Source organism: Saccopteryx leptura, chromosome 13, assembly GCF_036850995.1.
Source record: "Saccopteryx leptura isolate mSacLep1 chromosome 13, mSacLep1_pri_phased_curated, whole genome shotgun sequence".
Taxonomy (NCBI): domain Eukaryota; kingdom Metazoa; phylum Chordata; class Mammalia; order Chiroptera; family Emballonuridae; genus Saccopteryx; species Saccopteryx leptura.
In genome coordinates, this window is record NC_089515.1 from 57,365,000 (window position 1) to 57,389,597 (window position 24,598).

Below are 24,598 nucleotides of genomic sequence, written 5' to 3' on the forward strand. Positions count from 1 at the left end.
ATGCTCTGCCCATCTGGGGTGTTGCTCCGTTGCAACTGGAGCCATTCTAGCGCCTGAGGCAGAGGCCATGGAGCCGTCCTCAGTGCCCCGGCCCACTTTGCTCCAGTGGAGCCTTGGCTGTGGGAGGGGAAGAGAGAGACAGAGAGACAGAGAGGAAGGAGAGGGGAAAGGATGGAGAAGCAGATGGGCGCTTCTCCTGTGTGCCCTGGCCTAGAATCGAAACCAGGACTTCTACACGCCAGGCCAACACTCTACCACTGAGCCAACCGGCCAGGGCCACCTAGGCCTTGTCTTTGAGACGACCTCTACCTTAGGAGCGTCTCCCCCTCATAGTGGGACCTTTTGCTAGAACATGTTGAGAAAAGTGTTTCTGGCTGACACCAGGGATGCAGCAGAGATCCAGAAGCCCATGCTGGGTGAGTAGCCCTGAGAGCGTCTCTTGAGGTGCTGCATGTCCATCATGCTGCTGACTGTGAGGACTTCTCCAGGGCTGTCCCTCCATGTCCTGGCAGGCTGGTCGGCCAGCAGACAAGCCTCAGTCTTGCTTTGCTGGCGAGGTCTTCAAGCGGGGTGGGGGGTGAAAAGTGTAGTCCCTCAGCATCTATGGGGGAGGGTTGGTCCCAGGACCCCCTTCCCTGGACATCAAATCCACAGGTGCCTGAGCCCCTCCATGTCAAGTGGCATGTTTGCAGATAACCTGCCCACACCCTTCAGTTCATCATCTCTGGGTTACTTATAATCTGATACAATGTAAGTGTTGAGGAAGTCTGCTTTCAACTCTAAGGTTCAAACTGATGGCGAGGGAAAAAACACAATCTTGTTTAGGGAATAAGGGCAAGGAAGAGAGTCTGTGCGTGTTCCTGTTTGGTGGTAGCTCTAACTACAGTAGAGCTAATCCCTTACTACATGTCAGCAACAATGTAGCTTTGCTTTTTCAAATGTTTTCAATTCTGGATCCATAGACACTGGTAACTTCCCAGCTCGGCAGACAGACCAGTGGAGTGGAGAGGGTTTCCAGCCCTGGCCTGGCTCTTGCTCTTGGGCCCTGAAATGTGTCAGGTATTTGAAAGTGTCGGGTTATTCCTGAGACGCACACACGCTTAGTGAGACTGCCGGAAGGAGTCCCCTCCCCACAACAACCCCTCACGTTACCTTCTTAGTGCAGGGGTGGGGAGAAGTTGCCTACGGACCTCTGTGGCCCCGCAGGACTGGAACCCTCCAGAACTTTCTGTCCTGCTCTGCATCTGCTGCAGCGGGGACCTGCTGACTGGTAAAGCAGACAGTGAAATTTGGGAGCAGGCAGTGAAAGAAGTCAGCCTAATTCAATTTATGATGCATACAAATCATGTTTTCAAATATTTACAGTCTCCGAGGGAATTACATCACTGTTTGTAACTGTTTTGAGTGTTTCTTATGAGTCAGGTCCTGTCGAGCCAAACGATGTAATTCCTGGGGGACACGGAACCTCAGCCCCCCACTCCCCTCCTGAGAGGGAAGTCGAACAAAATGTGCTACTGAGCGGCCAGAGGACGTTTCTTCAGATTCCAAGTCCTTGGGGCCAGCCGCTCGGATGGGAGCAGCACTTGGGGCGGGTCTCTGCTTCTTCTGGGGAGCGTGCTGAACACATCCTGGTGGAGCTGCCTTGTGACTGCCGGGGGCTGAGGGCTTGTCCTCCGAGCCCATCCCAGGTGGTGAAACTGACCATTCCCATCGGTGGGCAGGAGAGGAAGGGGAGCCATCTGCATGTGGACAGCTGGGGACAGACCAGCTTCTGTTCGTCCTCTGTGAGTCTGTCTGGTCACCATGGCTTCTAGTATAAGAGACCAGTCCTGGCCCTGAGCTGCCTGTCCGTCTCCTCTCTCCTGGTGTTTTGAACACAGGTGTGGGCCCACATGAGCAACTGTGGGAAGTGAGGCCCAGACTCTGGAGCCTTAAATCCTAGTTCTGCTTCCCAGTAACTGTGTGGCCTTGGGCATGACCCTTGACCTCTCTGGATTAAATGGGTCAGTCCTTATACATTCTGAGACCAGTGTCCGGTGTCCGGTGTCTGGTTGGCAGTTGCTGCGTCATGACCGACCGAGACTTCAAGGCCCGTCCCCAGCATGGGGAAGTGGGACCGTAAGTCCTCGCAGCCCGACCGCTGGGGAAATGAGCTCCGCTGGTCTGCTCTGAGTCTGCACAAGACGCTGGTCTTTAATTCCTGTGAGCCCATCCCAGAGTGACAGCCATGTTCTGGGTGGGGACATCTGAGCTCTATGGGGGTTCCTGGCCTCCCGAGCCGCTCCTGGAGTCTGTTGCCCTCGTGGGTGACTGAGCACTGCCTCTCCCACCAGGAGCATCCCCGTGGTGCAGACGCTGCGGACCAGTGCCCTGACCACTGCCTGCGCTGACCACTCAGACCAGCGCGTGGGCTTCCTGGAGCACGTGGTGGCCCGCATCTCCCTCTCCCACCCGCGGCGAGGAGACCTCCAGATCCACCTGGTCTCCCCCTCGGGAACCAGGTCCCAGCTCTTGGCAAAGAGGTAAGGCCAGGCTGGCCCAGCGGGGCCGGGCCGGGCAGTTGGTGGGGTCAGCGGCCTGCAGGAGCAACTTGGACATCCGAGCCAAGACAGATACCTGCTCCTTCCCGGGGCACCCGGGGCTGCACTTTCTCCGTCTCTGTTCCTCGGCTCTGGGCATGCCCTCTCGGTCCTGTGTCACACTCAGGGGCGTTCTTCGGACTGACTGTGGTCATGTCCATCATGTCCATGCGCAGGCTGGGAAGGGCTCCCCCTCCCCCTCCACCTGACCTCTGAGAGCCTGCCGGGCCCCCACCCACCCTGCTCTCCTTTCCTCTCACCTCCCTCATTCTGCGCAGGCCCAGCCCGCGCACCCGGGATTCTTAGAGAGCGTGTTCTCAGATTCTCTGGATCGGCACTGCCCCTGTGCTGGCTGGTGCTGCTCCTGCCTCCTACCCCGCCCAGCACCTCCTACCCACCCCGAGGCCGCCTGGCAGTCATCTGAGTCTCGGGATTTGCACCCCCCACCCCCCGCAGATCGTGTGATTATAGGATCTATTACCTTCTCTTGCTTTCACATCTGAATTCGGCAACCTTTTCTGCTTGCCAGGGTATTTTTTTCCACCAGGAGTGAGCTTACATTTATAAGTGCTTCAGCCCTTAAAGGACGGGTTGTTCTGTCCCTGTTGTGTTGGATTCTGTTTCACATCATGTGTGAAATCAGCCTTGACCTTTGCAGTTTCTTCGAAGAAGGGCCCCTTGATAAACATTTTTATACGTTGCATGTTCAGAGAACCCCCAAATTGAAAACCAAGTCCTACATCATAGAAAACATTTCCATCTGAAGTTCTGATGAACAAAAGAGTCCCTATGTGCATTGTTCCAATGCAGAGACAGAAAATGGGACTGAGAGGGCAGACAAGCTGGAACTGTTCCTTCTCAGGAGGGCAGACCCGTGGGCGGGGCAGCCAGCAGGTGCCCATGAGCTGCTTCCTGTCTCTGCTCTAACTGCACATGAGAGCACAGCCCGGGGCTAAAGGCCAAGTCAGGAAGGGCCTTCTGTCTGGGAGGTCCGAGGGAGGCTGACTGGGGAAGGGGCTCCTGGTCCTTCCTGCCCACACGCACCCAGGGTGCCTCCCACCCACTCTGAGGAACAACCAGGCCTGTCCTGTCATCTCCCCAAATGCAGCTGTTGAAGCCCATTGAGCCCTGGAGGTGCAGGGACAGCCCTTCCCCCGCAAGTCTGAGTAGCCGCACATTTTCCTTCTTTTGTCTGAAAACAGCACAGTAGAACTGGCTCTGGACAAAGGGGGATGTCTCACTCACTCCACATGCCCACGTGTTAGAGGGGCTGCTGGGCTTCTGGGGGAAGTCAGGTCCTGGCCTCCTCCTGCTTTGTGCCTTCAGGCACCGGGGACATGGGCTCTGGATGGGAAGGGACCAGACACCCTCTGAAGGCGGTGGAAAGGACAGGGACAGGAGTCATGGTGGCCTCCAGTGAGTGTGCAGCCAATCTGGGTACCTGGGGTCTCTCCGGGTGGAGGGAGGTGACCATGACAGACAGCGTCCCTGTCTCGAGCAGTGTTGAACAAGGGCGTTTGCGAAAACAGTCAGCCTCTCCCCTGCACTTTCGCCTCATGGAGGGCCAGGCCTCACACCTGCTGTCCTCCAGGTGCTGAGCACAGAGCCCTCCTTGGCCTCCTGCCCTGCCTCCCAGGCCTTCAGGCTCCTCCTGTTCTGACCCCGAGTCTCACATTGCAGGTTGCTGGACCACTCCAGTGAAGGGTTTTCCAACTGGGAGTTCATGACCGTGCACTGCTGGGGAGAAAAGGCTGAGGGGGAATGGACCTTGGAGATCCAAGACATGCCGTCCCAGGTCCGCAGTCCAGAGAAACAAGGTCAGAGGCTCTGGAAATGTGGTCCCTTTCGCATTTCAACCCTTTTGTCAACTCCAGAACTTTTTATTTAACTATGTCTCCAGCCAATTTTTTTTTATGAAGGTAAAGTTCACATAATACAAACTTCACCATTTTCATTATTTTAAAGTCTATAATTAAATGGCTTTAGCACATTCACAATGTTGTGCAACCATCACCATCACCACCATCTAATTCCAGACATTTTGTCCCTCCGGAGGGCTCACCATGCCCGTGAAGCGGCCAGTCCCTGTTCTCCAGCCCCTCCCTGCCCCTAGTCTGCTTTTGACATGTCTGTGTGGATTTTCCGCCTCCGGACATTTTACGTGAATGGACTCACACACTTTGTGGTCTCTGTCTGCCTTCTGTGACTTAGCACGATGTTTCCAAGGTTCCTCCATGCTGTGGCATGTCTGTACCTCTGTTCCTCCTGTGACTGAGTACTGTTGCTCTGTGCTCGGTACCTCCTCAGCTGTGGGCAGCTGGTGGCTCCTACCTAGTGTTTGTTACGAATAATGCAGCTTTTTTTTTTCTTTTTGTATTTTTCCAAAGTGAGAAGCGGGGAGGCAGTCAGACAGACTCCCACATGCGCCCTACCAGTATCCACCCAGCATGCCCACCAGGGGGTGATGCTCTGCCCATCTGGGCCATTGCTCCATTGCAACCGGAGCCATTCTAGCACCTGATGCAGAGGCCATGGAGCCATCCTCAGCTCCCGGGCCAGCTTTGCTCCAATGGAGCCTTGGCTATGGGAGGGGAAGAGAGAGACAGAGAGGAAGGAGAACGGAAGGGGTGGAGAAGCAGGTGGGCGCTTCTCCTGTGTGCCCTGGCCGGGAATTGAACCCAGGACTCCCACATGCCGGGCTGACACTCTACCACTGAGCCAACCAGCCGGGGCTGAATAATGCAGCTTTGAACACCCATGTAACATGTTATGTGGACATATATCTATCACTCTCTTAGGTGTGTACCTAGGAGTAGAATTGCTGAGCCATATAGTGTTTCTCTGTTTAACTCTTTGAGAATATTCTATAAAAATGTTTTCCACAGTGGTCAGAACTGTTTGCATTGTGGATGTTACCTTTACAATATCCCCATCAACACTTGTTCTGTTCCCATTTTTTGTTACTGTAGCCATCCTCCTGGGCGTGAAGCCCTATGTCTCTGTGGCTGTGGTCTGCATTTCCCGATGACTAATGATGCGGAATGTCTCTCCTTGTGTTTATTAGACATAAGTCTTCTTTGGAGAAACGTCTATTCAAGCCTTTGGCCCATTTTAACGTTGGCTTGTTCACATTTAATTGTAAGAGTTCTTTAAATAATCTGGATACTAGGTCATTATCAGAAAAGTGATTTGCACATTATTTTCTCTCATTCTGTGGGTTGTATGGAAGGGGTACTAAGAGTGGCCCCAGACTAAGCCCCGAACAAGCCGGTGTCCATCGTGTTCCATGTCCATCCTGGTGCACTCGGAAGCTGGGTCTTTGGCTGGTTGAGATAGGAATGGAATAAACACCTTCTGGTAGTTTCTAGCTCTGACCTGTGACTTGTCAGAATGCGGGGGCCTGGGATGCGGTCTTTAGCATTGTCGGGGAGGCCACACAGTCCTGCAGCAGTTTCTGAGGTGGGGTCATTTGTGCAGACTTCACTTTGCAGAGAGCTGTCGCTCCTGAGGTTGTCTCTGCAGTGACAGAGTAGACAGGTGGCCTCCCCTGTGGACACTACAGGCCCTCTGTGTGTGTGACGAGGACAGCTCCTCTCGCTCAGTTGCATACTCAGCACCTCCAGGCATTAGGGCTTCCCCCTGAACACAGATGGAGCCTGCTTGGTCTGGCAGATTTAGGGGTGGGGAGTGAAGAAAGAGTGAGAGCTGTCTCAGATCCAGTCTGCAGTGTCGGTCGGGGAAGGTGACACTGGATGACCAGGATGACTCCTGCTCCAGGGAACTGGACTTGGAGGGAGGAAGCCTGGGAGCCCTGCCCTGCCGTCGGGTCAGTGCTGAGGGCTGACTGATCCCACTGTCATGGTGCTTCGGTGCTGGGGTGGCTCAGCAAACACACACACACACACGCACACATACACGCACGCACACATACACACACACACACACACACACACACACACACACACTGCCTCCAGGAAGAGCTGCCTGTTCCCACTTCCCACTTCTCTGTGCAGCGCTGGGCCCCGCTGGGCCAGGGGCTGTAAGCCTGTGGTTCATTCCACCTCCCTCGGGTCTTGGCAGCTTAATTGCTTTTAAAAAGAAAAGCCAGCTCCATGCCAACAGTGTGCTGAGTAAAATACTTTAAAATCTCAGATAAGACCTGGGGTTTATTATGTAATTAAAGCATTTGAATGATTTGCTAGTTCAAATCATACTCATCTCTGTCAGACTGAACTTGGTTTATGTCATCAATTTTAAAACTTTAAAAGAACAAAACTGAATGGTCCATGGGTCATCCTTCTTTTTTTTTTTTTTTTTTTTTTAGAGGGACAGATAGTCAGAAAGGGAGAGAGAAGAGAGAAGAGAAACATTAATTCTTCGTTGTGGCACCTTAGTTCATTGACTGTGTTCTCATATGTGCCTTGACTGGGGAGTTCCAGCAGAGCAAGTAACCTCTTGCTGAAGCCACCGACCTTGGGCTCAAGACAATGATCTTGGATTCAAGCCAGCAACTTTGAACTTAAAGCCAGCAACCTTGGGGCTCAAGCCAGCAACCTTGGGCTTCAAGCCAGTTACCATGGGGTCATGTTTGTGATCCCATGCTCAAACCAGTGACCCCAAGCTCAAGCTGGTGAGCCCACACTTAGGCTAAATGATCCCTTTCTCAACCCGGCAACCTTGGGGTTTTGAACCTGAGTCCTGCATTCCAGGCTGATGCTCTATCCACTGCGCCACCGTCTGGTCAAGCCCATGGGTCACCCACCTACTTTCCTCTTCAGTCCCTGGGCTGAGGACCGTCTGGCGTAGGAACAGGGTAGGAATGGAACTGTGTACAAATTCTGCTGCGCAGATGTCACATTTCCAAGTGGCTTTTCAGCAGGCATAGTGACAGTCAAATAGGCAGGGCACTATGTTGGGGAACATCAGCCTACTTTAAGGGAAGTGCATTCAATCTATGACCCAGGGTCCATCCTTACAATGGCCTTGACCCCCAACTCTTTATCTCATTGGAGCCATCCATGTCTGAGAAGAGCTTTGGTCCAAATGGTTATGTCCTATGTCATTAGTTTCTTTCTTCCTTTCCAAGGTGAATTAAGAGGAGTGAAGGTCTAGTTGCCATTGGTTCAACCACTTATTTAATAAGCCACACTGTTTTTCTGACTCAATATTGCTAATCAGTAAACAGTTATCACCGAATCCTCAATAGGCTAAAAAGGCAATTTTCCAGGGGAGGAAATTAAAAAAAAGAGTATTTGGTATTAAAAAATTCCAACACACAGGCAGACACCTTATTAGACATCTCTAACTTCTCAACCCCATAGTTAGATGATCACAAACAGAGCCTTATGTTGTGTTGTAGCTGTAATATATAAAGAGTGCTTACAAATTACTAAGAAATATAAAAGCACCCCACCAGAAAAATAGGCAAAAAGCCTGAAAAGGCAATTCATAGAGAAAAAATATAAATAACCTATAAACAAAAAATATTTCATCTTTGTAGTAATCAAAGAAAATAAGAGTTAAAACAAGGGAAATATGGTAGCAAGACAGCAAGCAGATGTTCTAGGGGCTGCACAGCCAATTCCAGGCTGTAGATGGTGGTCTGCACTTGGGACCATTATGTGATCTGGGGGAAGAGCAGGGATGTGGATGTAGGAGGGCCTGGCTCCCAGGACTGTCTCCCCCGTTACTGTCTGGGGACCTTGTGAGGAAAGTTTCCCTCACTGTTGTGAGCACTTGATGGGAGGGAGTGAACACCTCTGGTGCCGCGGGGCACAGAGTGGTTGACATGGAAGTTCAGGTTTTCCTTCTTCCCTCTTCTAACCGGTCTGCTGCAAGTGTAGGTTCTCACCACAGTCTTAGGAAGTGGTCCATTTGCCCTCTGGGAAAGTTCCAGCCCAGAGTAACTGGTGGAGACCTGCCTCTGGGTCTTTGAGGAAGTTGTAAGTGGCTGAGGCTCAGGACTTGAAAACAGTAGAGTCCAGGGTTACACTCGGGCTGGCAAGAGTTCCTGCTATTCAATGGATAGAAATGAAAACTCTCCTGAGTCTTGACCTCCACTGGTACATTTCCATTCTTCCTTCTTCTCAACAACATTCTCTTCTAATCCAAAGAAACCAGCACTCGCTAACCACCATCTAGGTTTTGCGATACCCTGAGATGCATCGGCTTTTCTGTGGCTCCCATGTGCGTGCAGGTGTGTTCTTGGGGTCACAGCCATTTACGTTCCCACACATCTTAGCTTTCTCTGGAGCCTGGCCCGGCACACCTGACTCCACCTGCCCGCTTCCGTGGAATCCCACCTCAGGGTCTCCTTCCCACAAACCTGAAAGTGGAAGCCGGAGCAAGTTCAGAGAGGTCCAGGCAGAAGGTACTGCATTTGCCAAAACTTGTGGAGTAAACTCTGGGGGCTCAGGTTAGTTCTGGAGATCAGACCTGACCCACGTGCCACGTTACCTGGACTGGGAAGAGGACATTTCTGTGCGAAGCTGGGTGGTGGGAGGAAGACCAGGTGACCCACAAGTATTGCAGTTGGCACAAAGGACTTATGACCTGGGGACCCTGTTCTGGGAGAGCCCAGGGCAGTGTCTTAGAGCTGGGATCTGAGTTCCAATGGGGCCCCTTCCTGCCTGGTCAGGGAACCTCTTTCTCAGTCTCTGTTTCTGCCCATGAACGATGGGAGAAATAGCATCTGCTCCAGAGGTTTGGGTGAGGTTCATGTGCAGGAAGTTTTTATATGAACAAATCCTTTATGAGGATGTTTAAAGGTTTCAGGATTCTGATCGGTGTCTGACCATGGTGCCTAAAATGTCAACACTGCCAACAACTAATTCTTGACGTTCAGCGTCTTGGAACCCCATCCCATGTGACGTCTATACACCGAATTCTATTAACCCTTTGAGTAGTATGAACATTAATTCCGTCCTCACTCAAAGGGCTATCAAAAAATTCACTACTCAAAGGGTTCAATGGCCTCACAAAGGTGCTCCATTTGCTTGAATGGAAGACTTAAAAAAAAAAGAACTCAGGAAAAAAAGTTTTTTTTCAAACATTGCTCAGGATAGTTCAGAGAGTTCACACTATCGACCTCCAAGCACAAGCACTAATTATGTTTTACTCCATGAATGTGACATTGGATTCCATCTGTGGCTCCCAACTTGGGCTCCTCCCCCTTCCCTTAAGCCTAGCCTGTTCCCACACAGGTAGGAGCTGCAGTGGCCCTAGGGGTCAGCAGTACTTGAGAGCCTGTGGCTTCACTCCCCACAGACTGCCCTGCATTTAGCTGTTGGCAGGGGCAGGTAACGTAACCCAGAGTGCACCTGAGGCTTGCAGTGACTGACAGGAGGTGAAGCTCACACCCTTTCTGACGAGGCCTGTTTGGAAGATGTTCCCTGGCCCAGCATCTACTGTTCTGTTTGAACATTTTGGCTAGCTTGATGGTTGTTCCCCCTCTTTCCCTACCTGAGCCCTTCCTCCCGCTATGGTTGTCCTGGGACAGCCCCTCCTGGGCAGCCTCCGAGTGTGGGCTTTGCCTGAGACTGTTGTTGTCCAGGAGACCTGGATAGCATCTGTATCCTGGTGGCAGGACAGGGGCTTTAGTGACCTCTGTGTGACATTGGAGAGCGATAGGCAGTCACAGGCTCCTGTTCAGAACTGGTCTGGTGTGGCTTTGCTGGGGATAGGCAGCTGGCCTCTGTGGTGCAGGACTAGTCCCGCTTCTCTGCCGGGGGCTCAGCACCTCGAACATGGAGAAGGGCAGTACTAGGCTGATGGGACGAATGAATGTGTGAGTGTGCCACCATGAACCTCGTTAAATCAAGAGCATATAATTTTAGTCAACTCTATTTTCTGTTGTGTGTCCTCAGCAAAACGTTGAATAATTGGTTAAAAGCAGGAGAAAAGTCTCCCCCCCTGACCAAGTACTGTCGCAGTGGATAGAGCATCAGGCTGGGATGCGGAGGAGCCAGGTTTGAAACCCTGAGGTTGCAGGCTTGAGTACAGGATCACCAGCTTGAGCGTGGGGTCGCTGGCTTGAAGCCCAAGGTCGCTGGCTTGAGCAAGAGGTCACTCGCTCTGCTGTAAGTCCCCGGTCAAGGCACATATGAGAAAGCAATCAGTGAACAACTAAGGAGTAGCAATGAAGAATTGATGCTTCTCATCTCTCTCCTTTTCTGTCTGTCTGTCCCTATCTGTTCCTCTTTCAGTGTCTCTCTCTGTCTCTGTCAAAAAAAAGTCTCCCTGGGGGATGGCTTTTTTCCTTTTTTCATCATGCAAAGTTCCGTGCTTTCTTGATTTCTCCTAGTGGCTCTTTAACACATTTCCTTCCTCCTAAGAGCAGCCTGTCCTCATCGTATTGTTACTTTTATTGACCTCTGTGGCGCTGACATCTTTGTTTCCAGTAGAAGTTGAAGTTTTGCAGCCACATTTGGTGGCTCCATCTGTCTCATTCTGGTACCTGGGAAGTCAGATTTGAGTTTGTTACTTCTGTGATGGCTTTCCAATGTGTCACTCACTCTCGTTTCTGGAGAATGTGAACCTGGAAACGGAACTGAGGGGCTGGGTGGGTTCCCGTCACCTCACACGTGGCCATCAAGATGTTCTGTTCAGTTTGCTTCATCATCATCAGTCTGTGTTCACTTCGGCTGAGAGTCCCTCTGCACTCTCACGGGACCGTGTCAGTGACACTGCCCTGTGTCCCCTCATCCAAGAGAGGTCACTGTCCCCACCTCCTTCGGTCCAGGTACAGCCTCGCCACCACCGCGCACCTGGGGGCGTCACAATGTGTTCAGTCGGTTCTGTGTCTCTTGATCATGAATGTAACAAAACACTAAACTAAAATACAAATTGTTGATGCAAATTAAAAATAAAAGGATATGGGAAGAGGAAGAACTCTCCTGAAACCCTTTCTCAGGTTGACTTCATTCCTGTCAGAAGCACATCACCGTCGAAAGTACGTCTCAGTTCCATGTGCTGTTTTTTTCTGACACTTTGCAGACGTCACTGCATATTTCTCTCTGTTACTTGCACATCGAGCACTTTATAGTGTCATCGTATATCCTTTGCAAGCAGCATTTTATGTATTTTGTATAATACGTTGCCAAGGAGAAATACCATAATTTATTTAAGCGCCCTTCTGTCATTGGACATGTGGATTGCTTTCTGGGTTTGTTTGTTTTTTTGTCATTATAAATAGACAACTTAATGCAAAAAGCTTTCTCTTGAATTTAAAATCATTTCCTTGGGATCCTTCACCAGAAATCCAATTACTGGGACAAATAAGAGGTGGAAACCACAAATGTATCTGCTTTTGCTACATATTACCAATTTTTTTTTCAAAACAGTTGAACCAATTTGCAACCTCAGGAGGTGTCCATCGGCATATTCATTCCACAGTTCTAGAGGAGAAAAATGATGTTTTCCCTTAGTTTGTGTTGTGATCATTATGAAGGAGGGTGAAGACTTTTCAGGTGTTTGTGTATAAACTGTGTCTTCTCTTGAAAGTTGCCCTTTTTCTTTCTGTTCTCGGAGGTCTTTATGTTGCTGCTCTCAGGCTAATGAATGCTCCATGTGACACTGCCGTCGCTAAGGGGTTTGTGGTACAAGATCATGAGGAAGATGCTCCCATCTTCCCTGCTTTGCACCTGGCTCTGTGTGTGCGTGTGCACACGTGTGAGGGGCACATGTGTCTGTACCCTTCTTGTCCTTTCCTGTCCACTCCCAAGTCCCCTTTGTCTTCTTCCCTCCTGCTTGCCGTAGTGTGGACCTAACATGCATTTTTAACTATGTGCTAAATTTATTAAAGTTGTTATTTCTGTGTGTGTATATATACAGTATTTCATATAACAGCTCTATTGAAATACAGTTCACATACTATAAAATCAAGTCTGTTAACGTGCTCTTGTATATTTTTATATTTTTATAAATAGATGAAGCCATTTGCATTCCTTCCACCCAAAGCTCTGCATTAAGCTCGGTAAACTTCGTAGCGCAGGCTCCCTGGACCTCAGAAGGAAAAAGTTTCCACCACCGTGTTAGACTGACACAGATTTCTTGATTTTTCTAGGCCTCTCTCTCTTTATTGTTTTGAATAAAGAATTCTCCCTGCATGTTTTAAATATGGTAAAATATTAATAAATATGGTTAATAACTTCCCTTATGGCCAAAGAAAACCCAGGTTTTCAAAAGTAATAAATGAGAGATTTTTAAAATTCTGTTAAGATTTGAGATATATAAATATATATATATATATATATATATAGAGAGAGAGAGAGAGAGAGAGAACATCAATTTGTTGTTCCACTTCCTCATGCATTTATTGCTTGACTCTTGTGTGTGCCCTCACCAGGGATTGAACCCACAACCTTGGCATATGAGGACAGCACCTCTCACCAACTGAGCTTCCCAGCCAGGGCCTTAGATGAGAGGTTTTAATCTAATAGATCCACTTCTACCTTTCCTCTCAATTGTAAATTCTCCTTGCCAGAACTTTTACTGCTTAATTCAAAATGCCCAGGTCCTGGCTGGGTAGCTCAGTTGGTTAGAGCATCATCCTGATACACCAAGGTTGCGGGTTCGATCCCTGGTCAGGGCACATGCAAGCAGCAACCAGTGAATGCATAAGTAGGTGGAACAACAGGTCAGTATTTCTCTCTCTCTCCCTCCCTCTCTCTCTCTAAAAAAATCAATCAATAAACATTTTTTTTATTAAGATGCCAGGAAATGAAGCACGTCCTTGCTGGTGGTACTTTCCTATTGGCAAATTTATCCTTAATTCTGTTCTTTCTTTGAATAATAAGAATAATCCTGCTTGTTCATTACAAACTCAGTTCATCCAGGGGAGACACCACACTAAGACGGAGGATGATGAGAAAGCCATTCTTGGCGGCCCTGCAGGCCTCCCCGAGGATGGTCCCCTGCCTGTCACAACCACAGTCGCTGGGCTTTGCTGGTGACTTGAGCAGAGTCTTGTGGTGCCGTCCCCAAGTGTGTAAGCAGAGGATTTGCTGTACTTTCTTGTGCAGTCTCAGGAATCTGAGGAGAGAAGCCAAAGAATTTGGATTAAAATCCCTTTTAAGACCTCCTCCTCCTGGAAAATAAGGAAAGAAGGTTACTAGTTGGGTTTTCACAGGGAGACATGAGCAGGCATGCCGCCCACGTGTCTTGACCAGAATACAAGTCACTCTTGTTAAACACTTGGCTTCAAGCAGACTGGCCTTCCAAAGGTCACCAGCCCCCGACAGTGGCTCTGCGGAGTGGCCCGGGGTCTCAAGGGGGTCGGGGCAGCCAGCGAGGTGCTCCCCACTGCCTCTCTCTGGTTTTCCACTCAGTGTCTCAGCTCCCCGGACTGAGTGTGGGCACTGGGGCTGGTGGGAGAGGAGGGCGCCAGCTGGGGGTCTGGTCCCTGAGTGTGCTGGGCATTCCTGCTGACAGGGGCAGTGGCTGGACAGGAGGAGCCCCCCCCCCCAGACCAGAGCCCAGTGGTGTCCTGTTCCTGGGCCTCCACTTCCATCTGTTCCGCGACTCTGTGGCGACTGATCTTTCTATTTCAGTGGGGGCTGTGAGCTGGGGAAGGTATGAAATGATATGCTTGTTAGATTTTATTTCACACTGGATAACCACTCCTGTGTGCCGGTCACCACACTAAGTGCTTAGCCGTCTTTAAATCACTTCATCCCCGAACCACACTCTGGGGTAAAGGGTGTTGTGGTCATCCCCATGCCCGGACGAGGGAGCCGAGGTGCAGAGAGAGTAAGTGTCTCCCAGGGGGGCAGAGCCGGACTCCAGCCCTGACCCTGTCCCTGCAGGGAGGGCTCAGCCCTGCTCACCTCTCTGGCCCCGTCTGCTGTGATCACACGCTCAGCACGCTGTAATGGCTCATGTTTGCAGACACCCCACACGCCCACCAGTCGGGGATGGCGAGGGAACCGCGCCTGCTGTAATGCAGGGACGGGAGGTCACCGACGTGCGTTGTGTTCCTCAGTCTCACTAGTGATTACAGAAATGCCTCTTTTTCAAAACAACTTATTGGGGTAACGCTGATTATACAGGTTTCAGGCGCCCAAGTCTGCAGCACATCTCTGTACACTGTGTTGTGTGCTCACCCCCAAGTCAAGGCTTCATACATTACCATTCGTCCCCCCCACAGTCCCCCACCCCTAGAAATCACCACGCTGTTGTCTGTGTCTATGAGGGAATTTTTGTCTTTTTTTTGCTCTTTCCCTCCACCTCCCTCACCCAAGCCCCCCTCACAGCTGTCAGCTCTCTGTGTATGAGTCAGTCTGTCTCTATTTTACTTGTTAGTTTATTTTGTTCATTAGATTCCACATATAAGTGAGATGTCTTTCCCTGAAGGGCTTATCTCACTTAGCATAATGCTCTCCAGGTCCATTCATGCTACTGCAAAAGGTGACTTCCTTTTCTTCATGACTGCATAGTATTCCATTGTATAAATGTCCAAGATGCATGGTTAATTGTAAAAACGGGGTGCAGGATACCAGGTCTCCGAATAAAGGGGACAGGGCTGGGTGGATGTTCATTCTTGCTTGGATAAGAATTTACCTCTGGAAGGATTCATGACAGATGGGTCACTGGGTTGCCTGTGGGGAGAGAGACGGTGGCCAGGCTGGGGCTGGCGGTTGACGACCACTGTGCTCCATGCAGGCATGGATTTTGTATTATTGTGTATTCAGAGCTGTGAAGCCAAAGCTCTGAGTATACAGCTTTTTTTTTTTTGTATTTTCCCAAAGCTGGAAACGGGAGGCAGTCAGACAGACTCCCGCATGCACCCGACCGGGATCCACCCGGCATGCCCACCAGGGGGCGATGCTCTGCCCATCTTGGGGCATCACTCTGCTGCAATCAGAGCCATTCTAGTGCCTGAGGCAGAGGCCACAGAGCCATCCTCAGCACCTGGGCAAACTTTGCTCCAGTGGAGCCTTGGCTGTGGGAGGGGAAGAGAGAGAGAGAGGAAGTAGAGGGGGAGGGGTAAAGAAGCAGATGAGCGCTTCTCCTGTGTGCCTGGCCGGGAATTGAACCCGGGACTCCTGCACGCCAGGCCGACGCTCTATCACTGAGCCAACTGGCCAGGGCCAGAATACTACTTTTTAATGTTTTTGTTTCTTGACCATACAACCTCTTTGTTTATAGCTTTTTGAAATTAAACTTTTATTTGCTAAAAAATTCATGCTCCTGAAAGGAAATATATACCATGAGGTTTTTTTAAACAAAAATTAAGTCTGTCTTCTACTCCTGCAGCTTCGCCTCCCCTCCAGCCCCTTCTCTCCTTCTGGTTTCTTGACATTCAGCTTCCCTGGTTTTACTGAGAGGTGACTGGCATAGGGCGCTGACTGTGGGTAAGGTGCACAGTGTCCTGTGGGATGATCAGCACAGTGGCTTAGCTGCATCCATCATCTCTGATAGACACACACAGAGAAAAAGAAAAAATTCCCCTTGTGTGGAGAACGCTTATGAGCTGCAGTTTCAGTTTCTTGGGGTTCTTTCCTCCTTCTCCCTCCACACGGCTGCATGGTGACCCCAGGCCCAGAGCCGCCCCTCTGGCTTGCCCACCAGAACTGCTTCTGAAAGTAAGAGTCTAGTCTCAGTGCCCAGGTCCCTGCTGGGGGTGTTCGGCGACATCACGCAGGTCTGAAATAAGTCCCGATGCAGACCATCACTGCAGAGCCCTTGGTCCTGCCGTGCAGTCCCTGTGCCCCCTCTCTAATGACAAAAGTCAGTCACTCAGGGCCTCAGATGCCCGGATCCGGTGCTGGGGTTGAGTGTGGGTCTGCCGCATCTGGGGGTTGAAGACGGCCAGCTTGCTAGGGCCTGTGTCTGCACCAAGCCCCTGACCTGCTGCTGGTGTTGCCCTCCCTACTCACGTGGGGACATGTTGGGGAAATGGCCACCAAGTGTCTGAGTGGCTGTATCCTAGGAGCTGGCTAGCTTAGGAGTGGTGCTTCAAAGTCAGGGGCACAGGTCCCCCAGAGCTGGCCTGGCCAGGAGAGACCTGGGGGGTTGCTGCAGGCGTTTGGGGCCTAGCTCTTTGGTTGGTCAGGGCGATGGCTCAAAGGAAGGAACACTGCTTGGGGCCATGTGCCCCAGGCCTGCCCACTGAGTCAGGTCTCCGGGAGAGAAGGGAGGCTGTTGTCCTTAGTGATGGGGTGGGGCCGTTGGGGAGGCTGCGGGAAGACCCTGGGGCAGAGAGCGTGGGCAGCAGGCACGTCCCTGGTCCTGGTGGCTCGGAAGTGAAGGAGGGGCCACAGAGCCCTACTATATGCGGGGCGGGGGCTTGGGAGCCGGAGCTGGGCAGCAGCTGGCACCTCCATGAGGGGCCGGAGTTCGAGAGCTTCCCCAGGGAGGGCTCTTGACTCCGGGTCGGTGCCTTCCAGGGAAGCTGAAGGAGTGGAGCCTCACCCTGTATGGCACGGCGGAGCACCCGTACACCACCTTCAGCTCCCACCAGTCCCGCTCCCGGATGCTGGAGCTCTCCACCCCGGAGCTGGAGCCGCCCAGGGCCGCTCTGTCACCGTCCCTGGCCGAGGTTCCTGAGGACGAAGAGGACTACACAGGTAATGAGCCCGGTTCCTGAGGACACGGCAGCCTCCGAGAGGTTTGGCTGTGCGCTGTGGCCCTGAGCGTGTGGGCTGCTCCCGGCTGAGGTGGGGTTAGGATGGTGCTGGATGTCGTAATAATGTTGCTAATTTGTACTCACACAGCTCCCTCCTCCCACGGCTCTCCTAGTACTTTACAGACCAGTAAGTACACTTCAAACTAGTAAGTACCTCCCCTCCCAGGCCAGACAGCGAGGTTCTGTATGCCCAACCAGAAACGGGGCTGCTCCAGGCTCCCATCTCACGGCAGCGTCCTGACTCGCTCTCACGCCCGCCCACGCCAGTCCTTGTCACCAGGATGTGGGAAGGACCAGGGTCCTAAGGAGGACAGGATGGCTGGGTGGAATGAGCCCAGCCAGGGACAGAGCGGGCGTGCAGGTCCTGCCCGGCCCCACAGGCTGCGACGGAGACCGAGGGCTGGGTCTCCAGACCTCATGTGAGGAGATTCTAACACTACATGAAGGGGCTCGGACTCTGCCAGGCAGTAAAGATGCTCAGTGAAGTCATGACTAGTGGCCTGCCTCTCCCCACAGAGCCAGCAGCAGGGGAGGGTCTCAGATGCTGCCCATCCCCGATGAGCACTGGGTGGGGGAAGCTGTTCTTCCCCTCAGAGACTCCCAGGGCAGCTAGGAGTGAGAGACGGGGCATTTCTGGTTGGGCCTCTCTTCCCTGGCTGCCTGCCTGCTCCGTGCTGAGTGGTGGGCGGTCTCTGAGACTGCGGGTGCCCGCGCTGCCACGTGCTCCGTGCTGAATGGTGGGCAGTCTCTGAGACTGCGGGTGCCCGCGCTGCCACGTGCTCCGTGCTGAGTGGTGGGCGGTCTCTGTGACTGTGGGTGCCCGCGCTGCCATGTGCTTCCTGATGAGTGGTGGGCGGTCTCTGAGACTGCGGGTGCCCGTGCTGCCCAACGTGCTGCCTGATGAGTGGTGGGCGGTCTCTGAGACTGCGGGTGCCCGTGCTGCCACGTGCTGCCTGATGAGTGATGGGCGGTCTCTGAGACTGCGGGTGCCCGCGCTGCCACGTGCTCCGTGCTGAGTGGTGGGTGGTCTCTGAGACTGCGGGTGCCCTCGCTGCCACGTGCCATCTCACAGCTCAGGAGCGGGTGGCACAGCGGAGCATTTCACCCATGCATATCAGGCATAAATTATGGTTGATTCTGTTTTAAATTTCTTCTGCCTTTGCTTTAAAATGGACCGTTGAATTATATATGAACTAATCTGCTCTGTTTCCCTGCTGTGATTTATAAGCCTTGGCGAGATTCCATAATTGTTAATAAATGACTGATTTTTTTTTAATGGTAAAATCTGCCGCTGATGCTGAGCTGACCTGTCCTGGAATCTCTGTATGAGACGGGTCTGCAGCCAGGACCCTGAGCCTCTCCTGAGTGGCCCTGCGGATAGAGGGGGTCTCTGGTGTTCAGATGGGTCCTGATGCTCAGGGTGTCGCCTGCATTCTCAGGGCAAGTGGGACAGGTGGGCCAGTAACAGGCAGAAGGGCCAGAGAGGATGGCGTGGATGGAGGGAAAGGGGGAGAGGGCTTTGAGGAAGAAGAGGGAAGAGGAGGAGGAAGAAGGGGTGGAAGAAGGGGGGGGGGTAAACAGGAAGAAGGAAGCAGCCTGGGTAGATCCAATGCCCAGTAAGAGGCACGCAGGATATGGTGTCTTTGGTGGCCCTTGCCCCTGGCCGTCTCAGACAAGCCCAGGGAAAGAAGGGTCAAGGGTCATTGTGAAGTGGGCTGATGATGACTGACAACTCGTGCAGAGCTCGGCACCGAGACGGAGTGGGCCTCGGGGAGGTTTCTGGAACATACGGAGAGCTGGTCCCTGGTGGTGAGGGACTTAACCCCAGGTCCAGCAGCAGGGCACCTGGTGAGAGGGGAGCCCCAGGCACTGTGAGGATAACGGACCCAGACGGTGGTGGGCACGACTCTGATAAGAGAATCAGGGCCCCTGTGGGCGTGTCAGGTGTCTCTGGTGGCAGGACAGCTGCGCTGGGAAGGGCCCTCCGTTGGGAACCAGGCAGAGGAGGTGGAAGGCCGAGGTCTTTGTAGAGTCTGGGGTTCTGGAAGTAAATGGGGGTGTTGATATCCAACTTCGAGGGTGCTGCTAAGGCATGGGAGGACCTGGGGGTCCAGCAGGGAAGATGGGCAGTGGCCGCAGCGGGCTGGCTGAGATGCCGAGAACCCTCAGTGGCCTCGTGGTAGTCTGTGCACTTTTCCTGAACGGCGTGAAGGGCGACGAACCCAGCGATACTTACAAACCATGTTTCTGAAGAGACTGTTCTGAGCGGTCATGGCCAAGCCCCCGAGACCCCAGTTGCTTTGTAACCCTCATTCCTGAGTCGTTCATCCTGGGTTGGCCCCTCCGATGATCTCAGGGAGCATTTTCAAATCTGCCTGTCGAGGGAAGTCAGCGGTCAGCCCAGAGGTTCAGCACATGACCCGGGTCCCTCGTGTGTGGGGCCTCAGGCAGTGAGCCAGGGGGCCGTGGGTCTCTGGAAACGTCCCTCCAGCGGGAGAGGGGAAGGGAGATGTAAGGACCGTGCTGCACGGTGACCTGTGCTCACCCGAGGATGGGGCACAGCAAAGCACAGGCGTCCCTGACGCCAGGAGGGGTGGACGAGGACAGCCAGCCAAGCCAGGCGGGTTTAATTCCAAACGCAAAGAGTTGAGTCTTGATCTTGGGCTTTTGGAGATAATTCTAGAGATCCACATGAGAGAGGGTGCTCACAGGTGTCAGCTAAACATCCCTGCACGGGCAGAGGCTCACTGACCTTCCCAGGGGACTGGACACAGCCGGTCACCTGGACGCCCTGTCAGTGCTCTGCTGGTCATGCTGTTGGATGGACCCGGCCTTGCCTGGCCCCTCAGTGTCACTGATGCACCTCTCCCCTGCAGAGAGGCCCCAGGGGAGGGGAGAAGAGTCAGCACGTGGGGACCAGCAGCTGGAAACACTGCTCCAGGACCTTCCCCAGGGCCATCCTGGGCTGGGACGTTCTAGAATATTCAGCGTGCGTGGGTAGGAAGGACACCTACATTTTCCCAGTTTCAGTCCACTGTTGTGACTGTTCTAGACCAGATCTTGACCATATGACGTTTCCTTCTGGGCCAAGAAAGAGTGAGAAAATGGTTTCTCCCCGCCTTGGCCCCCCAGGTCGCCTTAAGATTGAGGCCGATAACTTTATCAAGTAAGACTGAAGTGTTACTCTCTGGGCTCAGCGAGAGGTCACTTCAGAAGGAGGCCATGCATCTGCAAGGCCACAGCTGGCTGGCAAGCTGAGAAGCCCAGAGCCTGGTAGCCAAGTTCTTATGTTTTCAGCCCAAACAGTGCAAGGGGGCAGGATTCCTGAGGCGAACCCCGTGAATGGACTGGGCTGACGTGGACAAGAATCAAATCAAATGGGAACTGTCTTCAAACAGCAAACAGCTGGGAGCCAGGGCCAGGCCGGAGCAGGGCTCAGTGACGTGTATCGAGCTTTGGGCCCCTGGTGGGCTGAGTACCAGGCAATGCCACTCCATTCCCACCCAGACCAGGAGGTGCAGTCCAGCTCGTCTTCAGGGATAAACTCGGCTTAAAAGGGGTTCACAGTGGGACCCACAGTGAAAACATTAGAAATACCAACAACAGCAAACGTTCAGGGAGGGAAGGAAAATAAACCGGCTTGACACTGGGAGAGGCTGGAGGCTGCGCAGAGGCAGGAAGAGGGCTTTGTGTAGCTCAGCAGAGACCATTGTGCACAGAGAAGGGGGACTTTTGTCTTGCCGTCTGTCCTGTGCGGGGCTGGTGGCCAGCAGATCACCTCCTCTTTGCTCTGAACTTACTCCCACCTTCTCCGATAACTAAAACTTTATGGAAGTTTCTTTTGTCCTTTCTGAAGTGTCGAAAGCCTTCACAATGGCCCACGGGGCCCTCCCAGCCGGCAGGCTTTCCTGAGCCGTGTCCTGGAGGAGGGGGGAGAGGGATGGTCGGTGGGGCAGTCTCTCCCCCACTGTGCCAGCCTCGGCATGCCGTCACGTGTGTCAGGCCAGGGGGAAGAGGACACGTCTGGACATGCCTCTGGTGACTGGTGCTCATACCGGGCTCTCCCTGTGACATGAGAGGGAAGCCCCCAGAGGGTGAGGCTGCTGGTGTCCAGTGAGCTCCTGCTGTGTCCCCGTCACTTGACAGCAATGCCTGGCCCCAGAGTTAACCAGAGGGAGACAGGGAGGGCCACAGGGAGGACGGCTGAAAGGGGCCCGCCACACCCTCGATCGCGGGCACGTGGACATCCAGCCTGGCCCCCCGCCCGTCTTTCCCGCTGTTTCCTGTGGGGTCAGCAGTGCTCCTGGCAGCGGCCCAAATGCCCTCAACACCCCCGTGACGTTGCTTTGTCTTCCGGATGCAGATGTGACGGCTGGCTGGTCCAGCATCGTGGAACGCAGCCTCACCTGCCCCCACCAGCCTCTCTTCTGGCCTCGCACAGCATTCTTCTCGCCACAGATCTGGGTTCCCACCTGCCGCTGCTGTTCTACCTAGAGGGTCAGACCCTCAGACACAGACCCTGAGCTGGGGCCACCATTCCCCTGTGGTTGTCCAGACCCCAGGCCCACCACTGTCTAGAGAACTCCTTCTGACCCCGATGCAGGGTCTTTGGGGACTGCACTGGACTCAGAAAGTCTCTATAGCTGAAAGGAAGTGCTTGTTTCTTTAAGGTGTGTGCCACCCAGAGTGTGGGGACAAGGGCTGTGACGGCCCCAACGCAGACCAGTGCTTGAACTGTGTCCACTTCAGCCTGGGCAGCGCCAAGACCAGCAGGTATGGGCTGGGGCCTGTCTGCGTGTCGGGAGCCTGCAGGGCAGGCACCACACAGGGGCATGTGTAGAGCTGTTCTCTGCCCGACAACTGGCACCTGCTAGGAATTCATGCAGTGCCCCAGAAAGGGAATCCCAGTGAGCTTCACCACTCTGAAATTTCATCAGTTTTAGTAGCTGGTTTGTCCTCATCACACAAACAGTTTGTGTCCATGACAGGAACCAGGAGCTGTGTCATGGTGACCTTGGTGGTCATAAACTTTTCTATTTTGTTCCACTATAATGGATCATATTCAGCATGGTAAGGCTGACCACTGGGGAGCTGCAGACAGATGTCCTTTTAGGGCCAGAACTGCTCTAAACATCAGGGGGCTCCTGTGCCTGAGTGCCCAGGCAGAGGTGTGAGCATGCATGGGGGGCACACTCCCACCTGGGTGTAGGCAGAGGTATGGGCATGCAAGGGGGGCACACTCCCACCAGGGTGTAGACAGAGGTATGGGCATGCAAGGGGGGCACACTCCCACCAGGGTGTAGGCAGAGGTATGGGCATGCATGGGGGGCACACTCCCACCAGGGTGTAGGCAGAGGTGTGGGCATGCATGGGGGGCACACTCCCACCAGGGTATAGGCAGAGGTATGGGCATGCATGGGGGGCACACTCCCACCAGGGTGTAGACAGGATGTGGGCATGCATGGGGGGCACACTCCCACCAGAGTGTAGGCAGAGGGATGTGGGCATGCATGGGGGCACACTCCCACCAAGGTGTAGGCAGAGGTGTGGGCATGCATGGGGGGCACACTCCCACCAGGGTGTAGGCAGAGGGATGTGGGCATGCATGGGAGGCACACTCCCACCAAGGTGTAGGCAGAGGTGTGGGCATGCATGGGGGGCACACTCCCACCAAGGTGTAGGCAGAGGTGTGGGCATGCATGGGGGGCACACTCCCACCAGGGTGTAGGCAGGGGTGTGGGCATGCATGGGGGGCACACTCCCACCAGGGTGTAGGCAGAGGGGTGTGGGCATGCATGGGGGGCACACTCCCACCAGGGTGTAGACAGAGGTGTGGGCATGCATGGGGGGCACACTCCCACCAAGGTGTAGGCAGAGGTGTGGGCATGCATGGGGGGCACACTCCCACCAGGGTGTAGGCAGGGGTGTGGGCATACATGGGGGGCACACTCCCACCAGGGTGTAGGCAGAGGTGTGGGCATGCATGGGGGGCACACTCCCACCAAGGTGTAGGCAGAGGTGTGGGCATGCATGGGGGGCACACTCCCACCAGGGTGTAGGCAGAGGGGTGTGGGCATGCATGGGGGGCACACTCCCACCAGGGTGTAGGCAGGGGTGTGGCAGGTGCAGGCATGACTTCACCCCATCCTGGAGGTCACACAGCTGCTCCCCTGTGTTGGGCAGAGGCAGTTGAGCTGCAGATTGCTCACTGGCCAGGAGACCCCAGGGCAAAGGCAGGGGGGAGGGTTTGTTGGAGCTGTATCTTCTGAAATTCGAAATTCGAAATTCGCAGTCTTCACAGTAGCTCCACAGTCACATGGTGCTTCCCTAGGGCGATGTGTAAAGGGCAGGGTTCCCAGCTTCTGCCTTCCCAGGGATGGCTTGACCTTCGACCTTCGACCCCCACCCCCACCCCGGGCCTCTGTGTTCTGGGAGGGGGGGCAGACAGGACAGCTACGGTCCCCTGCAGCCTTCTGTTCTTCCCCGCTCAGCTCAACTGGCTGTGGCATTTGTGCTGCTGGGGTTGGGGAAGGGGGTGAACGACGTGTTGGCAGAGTGTTGCAAAGGCCCTCTCTGCTCCTGGTCCTCCAGGAAGTGCGTGAGCACGTGCCCCTTGGGCTACTTCGGGGACCCAGCAGCCAGACGCTGTCGCCGGTGCCACAGGGGATGTGAGACGTGCTCGGGCAGGGGTCCAACCCAGTGCCTGTCTTGCCGCCGTGGGTTCTACCACCATCAGGAGATGAACACCTGCGTGACCCTCTGTCCTGCCGGGTCTTATGCTCATGAAGGTAAATGCATGTTGCTGGGCATTGAAATGACGAGTCTGCCCTTCCCTGGGCTGCGGTTCCCTCCCCGGTGGGACTTTCCTGCCCTCTGCTCCCTGTGCACCCGTCCCTCTGAGAAAGAACTCTGACCAGGGGAGGGAGGGCGCAATGGTGACTCTATAGAGCCTTCAGACCGGGCGCTCCTGGCCAGTCTCACACAGACGTGGTCAGAGCAGGTGCACTGATGCTGACATGAACCTGCTGGTTTGTGGAATCTCAGTTCTGAAAGTCAATGTCCGTTACTGAGGACAGGCAGAGAGACAGCTCAGGCCAGCGGCTCTCGGGTCAGCAACGACTGACACCAGACATCAGGGACTTCAGACATCAAAACAGGAAGGCCTCCGGGGTGCCCTGCCGCCTGCCCTGCACTGTCTCCCCCTGCAGCCCTGGGTGTGTTGGCAGAGTGCTTGCACAGGCAGGTGGGGGTGGCGGATGGGTCGTCGGCTCCCACTTGTGGACTTGATGGTCGAAACTGGGTGAAGGGCCCTCTTAGGAAGACTTCCTGGGCCGCAGTGGGTGTGAGTGAAGACAGTTTGCAGCCCCCCAGAAATGCGGTGCCGCCCGCTGGC

General features: G+C 53.7%; 1 protein-coding gene across 3 annotated transcripts in view; it reads left to right on the forward strand.

Moving 5' to 3' along the window:
* Window positions 1-24,598, forward strand: part of PCSK6 (proprotein convertase subtilisin/kexin type 6) — a 104,730-nt gene that overhangs the window by 69,255 nt on the left and 10,877 nt on the right. For 2 of the 3 annotated variants that reach the window (XM_066354716.1, XM_066354715.1), the window contains exons 12-17: window positions 2,334-2,522; window positions 4,260-4,396; window positions 16,967-17,146; window positions 17,294-17,332; window positions 21,876-21,978; window positions 23,797-23,993. In XM_066354716.1, coding sequence (XP_066210813.1) covers window positions 2,334-2,522; window positions 4,260-4,396; window positions 16,967-17,146; window positions 17,294-17,332; window positions 21,876-21,978; window positions 23,797-23,993 — 845 coding nt within the window. The remainder of the gene's footprint in view (window positions 1-2,333; window positions 2,523-4,259; window positions 4,397-16,966; window positions 17,147-17,293; window positions 17,333-21,875; window positions 21,979-23,796; window positions 23,994-24,598) is intronic. The other variant, XM_066354717.1, reaches the window with a different exon arrangement.